The sequence below is a fragment of the Moschus berezovskii genome, chromosome 4, assembly GCF_049115385.1.
Source record: "Moschus berezovskii isolate FMDL1 chromosome 4, NW_MosBer_1.0, whole genome shotgun sequence".
In the NCBI taxonomy this organism is placed as follows: domain Eukaryota; kingdom Metazoa; phylum Chordata; class Mammalia; order Artiodactyla; family Moschidae; genus Moschus; species Moschus berezovskii.
This window is the reverse complement of record NC_142463.1, coordinates 78,678,834-78,692,043: the sequence shown is the minus strand read 5'-3', so window position 1 is coordinate 78,692,043 and position 13,210 is coordinate 78,678,834. Positions and strand designations below refer to the sequence as shown.

Here is a 13,210-nt window from a genome sequence, read left to right as displayed (position 1 = left end):
ACAAATGGTGGGGATTTTTTTCCTTCCTTTTTGCAATTTTTTCTCTTTATCTTCACTCTTATGTTGTCACAGAAGAGTGGCTTGTATGTCTCCCTGCAGTGTGATGTTAGATGTGGCTGGCTGGGTCAGAGCAGGAAGGCAGAGATATTTAGCATGCAATATTTTCTATGTAGCATGTATCACTGTGTTTGATGAGACATTCATTTCATTAAGGGATAACTGGTTTGCACAGGGAGACAAGAGCATTAGGTAGGGGTTAAATCTGGATAGAAATAATAATGAGCTAAACTTTGATAAACCATAACCAGGAACATTTGCACTCATCTCACACACTAGTAAAGTAATGCTCAAAATTCTCCAAGCCAGACTTCAACAGTACGTGAACTGTGAAATTCCAGATGTTCAAGCTGGATTTAGAAAAGGCAGAGGAATCAGAGATCAAATTGCCAACATCTGCTGGATCATTGAAAAAGCAAGAATTCCAGAAAAACATCTACTTCTGCTTTACTGACTATGTCAAAGCCTTTGACTGTGTGGACCACAACAAACTATGGAAAATTCTGAAAGAGATGGGAATACCAGACCACCTGACCTGCCTCTTGAGAAACCTATATGCAGGTCAGGAAGCAACAGTTAGAATTGGAAATGGAACAATAGACTGGTTCCAAATCGGGAAAGAAGTACATAAAGGCTATATATTGTCACCCTGTTTATTTAACTTATATGCTAGTACATCATGAGAAACGCTGGGCCAGATGAAGCACAAACTGGAATCAAGATTGCCAGGAGAAATATCAATAACCTCAGATATGCAGATAACACCACCCTTATGGTAGAAAGTGAAGAAGAACTAAAGAAGCTCTTGATGAAAATGAAAGAGGAGAGTGAAAAAGTTGGCTTAGAGCTCAACATTCAGAAAACTAAGATCATGGCATCCGGTCCCATCACTTCATGGTAAATAGATTGGGAAACAATGGAAACAGTGACAGACTTTATTTTGGGGGGCTCCCAAATCACTGCAAATGGTGATTGCAGCCATGAAATTAAAAGACGCTTGCTCCTTGGAAGAAAAGTTATGACCAACCTTGACAGCATATTAAAAAGCAGAGACATTACTTTGCCAACAAATGTCCATCTAGTCAAAGCTATGGTTTTTCCAGTAGTCATGTATGAATGTGAGAGTTGGACCATAAAGAAAGCTGAGTGCTGAAGTATTGATGCAACTGTGGTGTTGGAGAAGACTCTTGAGAGTCCCTTGGACTGCAAGGAGATCCAACCAGTCCATCCTAGAGATCAGTCCTGAATATTCATTGGAAAGATTGATGCTGAAGCTGATACTCTAATACTTTGGCCACTCCAATACTTTGAGTCAGATGTGAAGAACTGATTCATTGGAAAAGACCCTGATGCTGGGAAAGATTGAAGGCAGGAGAATGGGATGACAGAGGATGAGGTGGTTGGATGGGATCACTGACTCAGTGGACATGAGTCTGAGTAAACTTTGGGAACTGGTGATGTACAAGGAGGTCTGGTGAGCCATGAGGTCCATGGAGTTGCAAAGAGTCAGACACGACTGACTGAATGAACTGAACTGAAACAGCAACAAAGCCATTTAACTTATATTACTGCATTAATGCTTGGGTTTCTTTTGGAAACTGAATCTCGCCTGCTATCTTTTGAGTTAACTGAGTAGATTATTGTTTATATACTGTTGAGCAGAATGCATTTTCTACTATTCTGTCTCCACTTGTGGAGGAATTTTTCTTAAGTGATGTGGGATGCCTCTGGCTACTGTAACAGCCCGCTTTCCAGGTTTTCTCATGATATACAATCCCACAGAAATCCAATGCTTCACAAGCACCTTCCTATCAGTACTATACACAGAAGGCAGTTTCTACCTATTTGGAGACAAATGTAAGTGCATTAAGGGAAGGCAGAAGGTCAGAAGGGTACTTTGGAATATTAAAACAAAAATTCTTACTAGGGAACATTTAATCACAAGTAGATAATCTTTCTCAAAGGGAATGCAATGTATTTGTATCATTTTTCTTGACAGTTAACCTTTTACATTTTATGCTTATGACATTTCTGTCGGCACTCTGTATTCTCCAATTGAAGACAGGAGTCTTTGGACACAGTTCAAAAATACCTAGTGTCTGGTAGGGAGCTTGGTGCAAAGCAGTTTGGCAGAGGGAGTCATGGAGAATAAGAAGAGCCTGGCCGGTGAATGACATAGTTCCTTTGGACTCTTTATAGGTGCTTGGGGTGTCTTTTGGCTGTAGGTATTTTATGGAGGAAAGCAGCAGAAGTGACAGAACAGGATTTCTAAGCCACCAATAATCTGCCCACATGGATGTTTGGATTGAGAAGTCAGTGCTGGACTTGCACCTGTGCCTACAATCAGGAAGTAAATGGTTCAGTGGTCACCCTCAGGGCTCATTTGGGAGGCAAATTGAAACCCTAATTTGAACAAAGTGATTCAGAAGACGTTAAATATAGTTTTTCCCCTGGGAACATTTCCTCCTGAGGTATTAATCAGGGCACCAGGCAGAGTGCTCATGAATATTGTTCCAGAGCGGAAGTGTGACTCAGAAACAAAAACCATGGAAACCCACTGAGTTTCTGAAATGTTGACTCTCTCTGAAAGGAAAAACGAGAGGATAAATGTGCAGACATACTTTACTTAAAGGTTATGTGTGAGTCAGGGAACCTATGAGTGTTTTTAATATGATAAAGAGTCATATAAATCTCTCTATAAAATGATGCATATATGAGTGAAGTCATAGCATGGACTGGAAATTAAAAATTTTGTGCGTGTGTGCTAAATTGTTTCAGTCATGTTCGACTCTTTGCAACCTTATGGACTGTAGCCTGCCAGGCTCCTTGTCCATGGATTCTCCAGGCAGTAATACTGGAGTGGGTTGCTGTGCCCTTCTCCAGGGATCTTCCTGATGCAGGGATCGAACCCATGCCTCATTAGGTTTCCTGCATTGGCAGGTGGGCTCTTTACTACTGCTAGTGTCACCTGAGAAGCCCAAAAATACTACAGAGAATAGCTTTTACAGGATTTAACTTTTGGAAAATTTTGCTGTGGATCCTGAACACAATTTGTTTTTATGATTAGGACTCTTAATTTGATTTTATATTCTGGCTCTTAAATTTTTAGCTGTATGACATGAGGCAAGGTAGCCTCTATAAATCTCACCTGTTAAATGTTATCTATCTCATAAGATGATTGTGAGAATTCATGAAATAATATAAATGAAGTGCATAGTACAGTGCCTGCTGCTGCTGCTGCTGCTGCTGCGTTGCTTCAGTCGTGTCCGACTCTGTGCGACCCCATAGACGGCAGTCCACCAGCCTCCGCCATCCCTGGGATTCTCCAGGCCTAGTCTACAACAAATGTTCTGTAAAAATTATCTGATATTATTGATATTTTAGTCTTCAAACCGTAAAGAAAACCAATCAATTATTTTCCAAATGGAAAGAATCGTAGTTGGGAGATAACCTTTGACTACTCAAAGAAAAAGATTCTTTGTATTATTATAAAGAAAGGTGTGGGTTGCCATTCCCTTCTCCAGGGGATCTTCCTGACCCAGGGATTGAACCCAAATCTCCTGCATTGCACTGAGCCACCAGTGAAGTGCAAAGAAATAAGTCTTGGCCGTAAGATGAAAATCTCCAAAGCTCCAGACTCTGTCCTTATTTAAATTATTTTTAATTCCTAGTGAGAAATTGTATCTAATGTTTTTTGCACACCTACCATGTATCAGGCACTCTTGAAGTTGCTTCACTCATCCCAGCCCTGTGAAGTGGCTTATGATGGTCTGCTATTACAGACAAGGAAACTGAGGCCCAAAGGGATGAAAGAACATGGCAAGGCTTATGAACTATGGTTGTCAGAACAGGGATTTGAATGTCAAAGACCATGCTTTTTCAGTTGATCTCATGAAACTATGGAAGTAAAAGAAATGCACACTTCATGGGTAGTTTGGCTTTGCTACAGACTCAGGTAATAGCGACATTTCTATTTTGATGTTCCTATTAAAATCTTATCCTGTGCCGGGAGCCAGCGAGGGAAATCCTACCCATGGCAAAGGTCAATTGGGGAAGAGGCCTGACGGGCAAAGGCTAATCAGGGCTCGAGGAAGCCCCTGGACTTACCTGAGCATCTACCCCAAAAAAAACTGGAGTCTGACTGCTTTACTATCTTACGCCTCTTACCAAGTCCTCTAATACTTACAGGGGCTTCCCCCCAACCACCTTTCTCTGAAAACATTAATTCAGAGCTGTAGTTTAAAAGTTCTCCTCGGCTTAATAGGAGTGTTCCAATCCAAGCCCCTCTGATAGCTTTCTAACTTGCATGACAAGTTTGTCCGGGCTCTTACAACTATGAGTGTGACTGTTTATAGCCTCCCAGCCATGCAAGGACAGAAAGCCTAATATTCTAAAATACAGGAATCTGTTGAAGAAGTTAAAATCATTAGAATAGTACTAGAAAAGATTTCATTGTTGAATCAATGCTTGCTGCAGTTTCCTCTATCTATTGTATTCTTGGAAATATATTAATCCTTTGATTTAACCACATCAGATCTTAAGTTAATAAATTCCTTTCTTGCAGCTCACTACACCGGTGCCTTATAGGAATGTAATTTTGTTATGTGTCTACCACCTAACTTTAGGAAAGTCACCTTAAAAGAAAAGTCTTTTACTTGCTAACTAACCTATTGTCAGGAGAGAGGGCCATAAAACTGTTAGCAGGCCCCCTGGCCAGAAGATGATGTAAATCACCTAAAACTTTTATCACACAAAAATAAGCCCTGATCCTGATAAGGGTCAAGACTGCTGACCCCACGTGATTTTGGTGTGAATCTATACCTCCCTTTTTCTGTTTCTTATGCGCATAACTTAGGGTATAAAAGCAGCACTGGAAAAGAAAGTTTTGGGCCTTGCTCACTGAAGCTTGGTCTCCCCGTGTCGTTCTTTCTCTTTTTCCATCCTTTTCTCTATTCTCCTTTTTCTGGTTGAGATCCTTGGAGCGCTGGGCCCTCTGAATTTACTTATCTGCCTGGGCTTCTAAGACTCACTCGAGGGGGTGCCCTGGTGGGGTGCCTCCAGTGATTCGAGAGGGCGCCTGCGGCCTACGTAAACAGAGCAAGCCCCGTGCTGGGGTTTTATTGGTTTCCAGCGTAAACCAAGGAATCATCAGCCCCTGTCTCTCTCTCTTTCTCTCTCTCTCTCTGACGCCGACGCCGTTCATCCCGAGGATACCCTGGGTCATATCGAGGCTGGACCCCGATAATCCTGTAGCTGAGAGACCTGGCAGATGGCAAATGTTACCCTTAAGCAGGCACCTAAGTTAGTGATAAATCACATCCAGGGATGGAGATACCTCCTCTGCTTAGGGAAAGAAGATGGCTCTGCCTAGTTCAGCCTCATCAGTTGGTTGCCATTCAGAGCTTACAGGAAAGTGTACTGTATTTAGCAGTAATAAAAGCTCCTTAAGTACTGTGGGTGGTTGTTTCTGAAAAGGAATGAATTTAAAAACATGCACCTGATTATTTAGCAGCTTTAGAAATATCTGTGAAGAAATTGTTCAGTTACCAGGTAAAGCTGCTTTGGAACATGATTTCTATAATGCTGGGCAGTAGCGGGGGCTGCTTAATACTGTCAAAGCACAGATAGGTACTTTTTGTCTCTGTATGTTGCCTTAGAACGCTCTGTTCCCTGAAGATTTAAAATAAGATAGACATGCCTTTATGGGTCACAACGATGTAAATTCTTTACTAGAACTTTGCAAATACATCTTTTTAAGCCTGTTCCTTAAACAATGCACTCTGCTGTTAGGTGTTAGAGGTGTTTTACTGCTTTCCGAGCATTTATTCCTACAGCTCCCTATTAATTTTACAGCTGGACAGCATTGAACCCGACTTGTTTTGAGACCCAAATCTATCCTCTACTGGCTCTGTGATCTTAAAGAAGTCCCTTATCCTCTCTGAGCCTACTTCCTCATCTATGAAATGGAGGTGTTGATGCTTTCATTCTAGGATTGCTGTGAATATTAAATGACTTAATGGAAGTCCAAGTGCTTTATAAATCGCACAAGGCTATTTAAGAACCAACAATTACTACTATTATTATTTATACTTGAGGATTAAAATCATTTGGTGTTAATAATGGAGCACTGATGGGTTAATGACATTCTAAAGATCTAAAATGAATCCTCAATGAGATGCCAGAAACTGGATAATAAACAGACATTTAATTAGTAATTAAAAAAAAACTGGATGCAGAAGAAGGTCCCAAGTGTTGTAAAGGCTTTTTAGAGAAAGGAGAACCAAGGGACATTACATGCTTCAAAAACTTCCAATAAGATCATGCCTTTTCAGTTCACAGAGGTTGCTGTGTGTCATTATCTTACAGGCAGCACTGGATGGTTTCTTATTTTGCCACTTCCTAACAGTGTGAGTTCTTTAATCTCTCTTTAAGAAGTGAAGATTATAACACCTGCCTTACAGGGTTATGAGAATTAAATGGGATGATATATGCAAAGGGCCTGGTGCATAATATGACTCAGCAAATACGTTTTCCTTCTCTTGCCTCTTTCTTCTCTCCTTCTTCCTTCTTTTTCTTATTCTTTCCTTCCTTCCTCCCTCTTCCCCCTTCTCTCCACTTCCTTCCTTCCTTATTTGGTCACATGGGAGCTGTAACTAGGCAAGTCACTACCAGAACTACTAGAAGCTTACGTGCTTCTCAGAGCATTCAAGCAAGGCCTGAAAGCAATCAGGAGAGTCCTAGTAAATTCTCTGGGATTACTCAGAAAGCAGCCAAACTTGTTAATGGAGTTTGAGTACATGTAGCCGCTTCAATTATCATCAGATGCAGAGAAAGTTGGTGGTGTTCAGTACGTGGAAAGACTTCAAAGAAGGGACTCTGAGGGAAAGCAAGGATGTATCTGTGCAGGGTGAGGGTTTACAGGGATTAAATTCAGGGTTCCTTCAGAGATAAGGGTTGTGTACGGAGCAATGAGGAAAGCAATCATCAGTGAAACCAGACTTTGTTAGGAAGCTTTTGCTAAGAGATGCTTTACGAATAATCAAGTTTTCCAAACTGTAGAATTCATTTATTGAATTATTTTTTGAAGTATATCCTATCTGCCATTCAGAAGCAGATGTATCTTTGAACAAACAGCTTAGAGGTTTATAAATACAAACATTTCACTGACAAGATATAACTTTAAAAGAATTTTTAATTTAAAAAAATCTGGATAAGAATGAACAGTAAATGATTTTAGCTATTAAATACACAAGCGTATGAAATTAAGCTAGCAAAATAAAAACCAGTTGAAAAAAGAAAGTTTTTTTCCATGTTGTCAATTTTAGGCCTAATGCAATCTGATTACATAGTGTGGTATGTTTGGACAAAAAGCGGTTGTAGCACAACTACTGGATATTTTTATTTTCTAGATCTTTCCTATGGTCCTCACTAAAGATAACAAATTTGTAGTGAGTAAGGTTTTGAAAGTTACCTATGTTTTAAAGGTGTCTAGGCTTTAAATTATTGTCATTATTATATCACAAAAAAAATCCATCTTTTTTCCATGTGTGGGTTAAAAAATGATTTTTGACATTTCTCACATCTCTTTCTTCTATCTTATTTATATTTTGTAATAATATTAATAATCCCATCTTATATTTGAGCTCTCCAGTTTTTTTTCATGTCCAACACCTCATTTTAAATCATGCCAATTAAAAAACTCTATTTGCTATATCAGAAGTTGTTGACATTTTACTATTGATAATTGTAAATTATGGGCAGGTAAGGACATTGAGAAGTGAAGTTAGCCCCCGTGACCAACCAAGGAAGTAGAAGAGAGAAAACGGCAGTGAAGTAGTCCTGTAGTCTCTTCTCTTCCAAAGTAGCATGGCTGTGACTGGGGAGGCCCTGGGAAGAGGTGATAAGGGGGAGCGTGCGTGCACACACCCTTATAACTGTCACCTATCCTAAGGTGAGAGAGAAGGCTGAGGCTGTGAAGGATTGTTTTTTGCTCTCCTGCTGAGTTCAAGTAGCTGCTAAGAGTTTGGCACATGCCTTTTTCATCTGTTCAATAATTCTGAAAGATAGACGTCATTAATACCATTTTGTAGATGACAAAATGGGCGCAGAGAGCTATGAGTAAGTCACCCATATGTATTTTAAAAATGAGTTTCGTGGTGCTGTGTGTTGGGGACATTTACAGCAAAATATATGTTGTTGCTTTGTGGAGTGTTTTCGTAGTCTTTATCAGAATTTCAAATGGAAGATCTGATTACACTCCTAAAAAAGAGAATGGCTTTTATACATTCAGTCTGGGACAAAGTAAAGATAAAGGTAGTTGTGGAGACTCTCAGAGAGGGCCATACCTGAGGATACTTTGTTCTAGAACCTGGATCTGGCGCTGGTCTTGTTGATTTTGCTTCTCCATCTCTTCCTGCTCTTTTCCATTGCTGATTCCATCTAGAAGCCATTTCTCCCTCAAAGCCTTTTTCTGATGTCAGGAAACATAAAGGTATGTTCTTATATCAATCAAACATTCCAAAATCTCCAAAAGCAAATTCCAAATGCTTTCAAACTTACTATTTTTAATAGTGGAAATATTAAAGAGAATTTTTTTCTCTCACTGCCTTGCCTGAATAAATCTGATAGTTTCCTACTTTGCACCCTTCTTGACCCTCTTATAAAGCCAGTGTTTATGTATCTAAGTCCTATGTATATTCTAAGGTCTAGCGCAGGTCCTATTTCTTTACAGAGGTCTCTTTCCTACCCTTGCATCCCTCCGCCTCTGACAGACCCACTTCACCCTCAGAGAACTCTTTCTTCAGAATCACGTAGCAGTGTATATTTACATCTGCTGCTGCTAAGTCACTTCAGTCGTGTCTGACTCTGTGCGACCCCATAGACGGCAGCCCACCAGGCTCCCCTGTCCCTGGGATTCTCCAGGCAAGAACACTGGAGTGGGTTGCCATTGCCTTCTCCAATGCAGGAAAGTGAAAAGGGAAAGTGAAGTCGCTTAGTCGTGTCCAACTCTTAGCGACTCCATGGACTGCAGCCTACCAGGATCCCTCTGTCCATGGGATTCTCCAGGCAAGAGTACTGGGGTGGGTTGCCATTGCTTTCTCCAATATTTACATCTACTGTATGTTTACTGTGTGTTTAACATTATATAGGAAACTTATCATGGTAGTGCCTTAATATTATTTGTTGGGTTGATGGGTGCATATCTGATGTCAAAGTAACAAGTTCTTTGAAGCCATTTGCTATGTATCCCAGTGACAATACACAGTGATTGCTCAAAAAAAATTTTTTTGTGGAATTAATTGAATTGGTGGACAAAACAAGAGATGGCTTTGTATCTTCAAAGGGCTTTCCTGGTGGCTCAACTGGTAAAGCATCTGCCTGCAATCCGGAAGACCTGGGTTCAATCCTTGGGTTGGGAAGATCCCCTGCTGAAGGAAATGGCAACCCACTCCAGTACGCTTTCCTGGAAAATTCCATGGATTGAGGAGCCTGGTAGGCTACAGTCCATGGAGTCGCAAAGAGTCGGACACGACTGAGTGATTTCACTTTCCTTTCCTTTATTGTATCTTAAACTAATTCAGTGATAGCCTCTGTGGTTGATGCTTATTGTTTTACCTACCCAGCACCCTTTCTTTCTTCGAAGAACCTCTTTAGGTTCTAGATATCCCTTCAGTTCAGCCCCCTACTTGTTCCAATAATATAATCCACAAAAGTCATCAATCTGTTTAAATATTAGTGAGTTGAGCTCCTGTTAACTTGAATAAAACAAAAAAGATTTATGTTTCATCAGATGGAAAAAACGTCTCCTTTAATTTGTATGAAAGAATTACATTTCTGGACTTGAGCTTCAGAAGACAAAGCAAATGAAGAAGACCTATACATTTCAGAGAAGTTTTAGCTAGCATCTTGTCCATGTCTCAAGCAAAAACTGTAAAATATTATTCTCAAAGAGTTTCAGTTTCTCTTTTTCTCCCTGAAGAAAAGTGCTATCACTATTTCTCTAATCCACTTGAAAACTATTTGTTCAATGATTGTTCCCCGGGAACGTATTGTGTCTAAAATGGTGAGGACAAAAGAATGAGAATTTTCCTTATTATTTTGATACTTCTTTCTCTAACACCATGATTAGAATGAAAATAAGTAAGAAGAATTTTTGTCTTTTTTTTTAAAAGCTAGAATTAATACAACTGGATTACAAATATCTCTTAATTTAAAAGCAATTTAAGCAAGTTGATTAGGTTAGCTTGTTACCAAAGGACATTAAAAAATTACACTAATTACAAATACATATTATTTGGAATTACAACTTATAGAGTAGATGAAATGTGGTCTGTTTCAGTCAAAACAGTGAGAGGGCCTGGAAGCCTATAGTGGTTATAATAGCCTGTAGAGCCTATTATTAAGTCAATAATAACCTCACCTCAGATCATCATATTTGTGTTGGCTTTTTCAAAGTTTCAAGAAACTGCATGTGGAAAACACACCCTGTAAGAGCAGTTTGTATTTTTGCAATTTGTAGCCAGATTCTTTCTCCCAATGTTATCTTTTCCCTTAATTATAGTTGTTTAGATGTTTATAAAAGTATGTTCCCACAGACACAGTAAATATTATTAATAAAAGTCAAGATTTATCTCCTGATAATATGTCAAGAAAATCTGAGTATATAAGCACTTAAGAATTTACCTTGATTTTAGTTTATTTTTATTTGATGAAATATGATGATAGCTAATGCACAGTAAAGAAGATAGATGACAACCATCAAAGTAAATTACAGTTCTTACAAACCACTTACAAGGATAGTTTCAGTCAATTACCTCCACATCACTATAAGAAACACTTAGATGGGATGGTCTTATGATGCCAAGTTACAGAGGGTGGTGAATGGTTCCTGTGACATAATTAGGTTGTCTTAGGCTACATTCATGGTTCTTAGTCTGGTTAGGACTAAGTAATTTTAATTTTACCCTTAAAAACTTCATTCATAATTCAGGAATTATCATTTAACTCTGACAGAGAATTTTTTGCGTCTAAATATAAAATATGTAATTTGGATGGGCAATCAACATGATATGGTTCAAACTGTAGTAATCACAACAGTTATTTTGCTTTTATGTCACAATTTAAACTTATGCTTCAGTCTGTGAGGCTGATGAACAGAATAAAATCTATTTCACAGCAATGACATTCAGGATCAAAATCTATAGTAACTAAATGAAAATATAAGATCTTTTGGCAACTTTTCCCCAGCACTTCTATATTCTACGCAGCAGTTACGGAGACTTTAGGAATAAATAAGTTTTTTATACCATGATTTAAATAGACTTCCAGATAAGAAAAATTTTCTAGGTTGAGTATGCTTAGGTTAGTGTGTTTCTAGGTGGCATGAGATTGTGATCATGATACTAAGTAAGATGATACATAGTGAACAGACCTCAGGAGTGTTTGAATGTGAGAATGCTGATAATGGCCCTGGAAACTCCTTTCCAAGAATGTCATTGGTATGAATGTCAGGTTCCGGACCTATAGGATATTAGAGTGAATTCCCACAACTATTTTGAAGTGTGTGTGTTCTGTTGATACAGAAGGAGCACTTTGAAAATATTTACATTTGTGTCTTTTAAAATGGTTTGCTGAAGTCTAATGAAATAATTGGGGCAGGAGAAGAAGGGGACGACAGAGAATGAGATGGCTGGATGGCATCCCCGACTCGATGGACATGAGTTTGAGTGAACTCTGGAAGTTGGTGATGGACAGGGAGGCCTGGTGTGCTGTGATTCATGGGGTCGCGGAGAGTCAGACATGACTGAGCGACTGAACTGAACTGAATGAAATAATTTGCAACCAGGAAAGTGCTGAGGATGGTCACTGGAGTGGAGACAAGTAGATGAAGAAGAAAATGAAAGACTGGTAATTGCTGAAGCCAACAGAGCTTTTTTGACTTGGTGAACATATTTTAGAATCGAATTTTAAAATACTTCTGCACATTTTTGAATCCTGCTGTGGAATTATGCCTAGTTGCTGTTTGGAATAGCCAACCATTTTCTGCAGAACTTGGAAGAATATTATTATTGGAACAGCCACTGTCTCTATGTTCCCTTTGTAGCTGATGCCTCAAATATAGTGTTCATCACAGTATAAATTATAAATGTCATATCAGTTCAGGTGTCCGTTACCATTTGAAGGGTGCAGATCAAACATATTTTATATTCTTAATGCTCAGCTTAGTGCTTTGCACATAATAGGTGCTTATTTAATAAATGCTTATTGACCAAACTGCTGCTGCTGCTGCTGCTAAGTCACTTCAGTCGTGTCCGACTCTGTGTGACCCCATAGATGGAAGCCCACCAGGCTCCCCCATCCCTGGGATTCTCCAGGCAAGAACACTGGAGTGGGTTGCCATTTCCTTCTCCAATGTGTGAAAGTGAAAAGTGAAAGTGAAGTCTCTCAGTCGTGTCTGACCCTTAGCGACCCCACGGACTGCAGCCTACCAGGCTCCTCCATCCATGGGATTTTCTAGGCAAGAGTACTGGAGTGGCTTGCCATTGCCTTCTCCACTACTTTCTATTTATCTGTTAAGATTCAGGTTAAATCCCATACCTTTAACAGAACATTTTTTTGACCACCCCAGATTAAAAAATTACTGTTTATACTTATGTTTAAATTAAAAAAGCCATCATTTAACTTGTCCTAATTATTACAGTTAGAACTGGACATGGAACAACAGACTGGTTCCAAATAGGAAAGGGAGTACGTCAAGGTTGTATATTGTCACCCTGCTTATTTAGCTTCTATGCAGAGTACATCATGAGGAACGCTGGGCTGGAAGAAGCACAGGCTGGAATCAAGATTGCCGGGAGAAATATCAACAACCTCAGATATGCAGATGATACCACCCTTATGGCAGAAAGTGAAGAGGAACTAAAAAACCTCTTGATGAAAGTGAACGAGGAGAGTGAAAAGGTTGACTTGAAGCTCAACCTTCAGAAAATGAAGATCATGGCATCTGGTCCCATCACTTCATGGGAAATAGATGGGGAAACAGTGGAAACAGTGTCAGACTCTATTTTTTTGGGCTCCAAAATCACTGCAGATGCTGACTGCAGCCATGAAATTAAAAGACGCTTACTCCTTGGAAGGAAAGTTATGACCAACC

General features: G+C 39.4%; 1 protein-coding gene across 1 annotated transcript in view; it reads right to left on the bottom strand.

Annotated features, from left to right (window-relative positions):
* The window catches only part of PALMD (palmdelphin), a 62,578-nt gene that overhangs the window by 20,439 nt on the left and 28,929 nt on the right, over positions 1–13,210 (bottom strand). Inside the window, exon 3 of the mRNA XM_055401655.2 lies at positions 8,403–8,527. Coding sequence (XP_055257630.2) covers positions 8,403–8,527 — 125 coding nt within the window. The remainder of the gene's footprint in view (positions 1–8,402; positions 8,528–13,210) is intronic.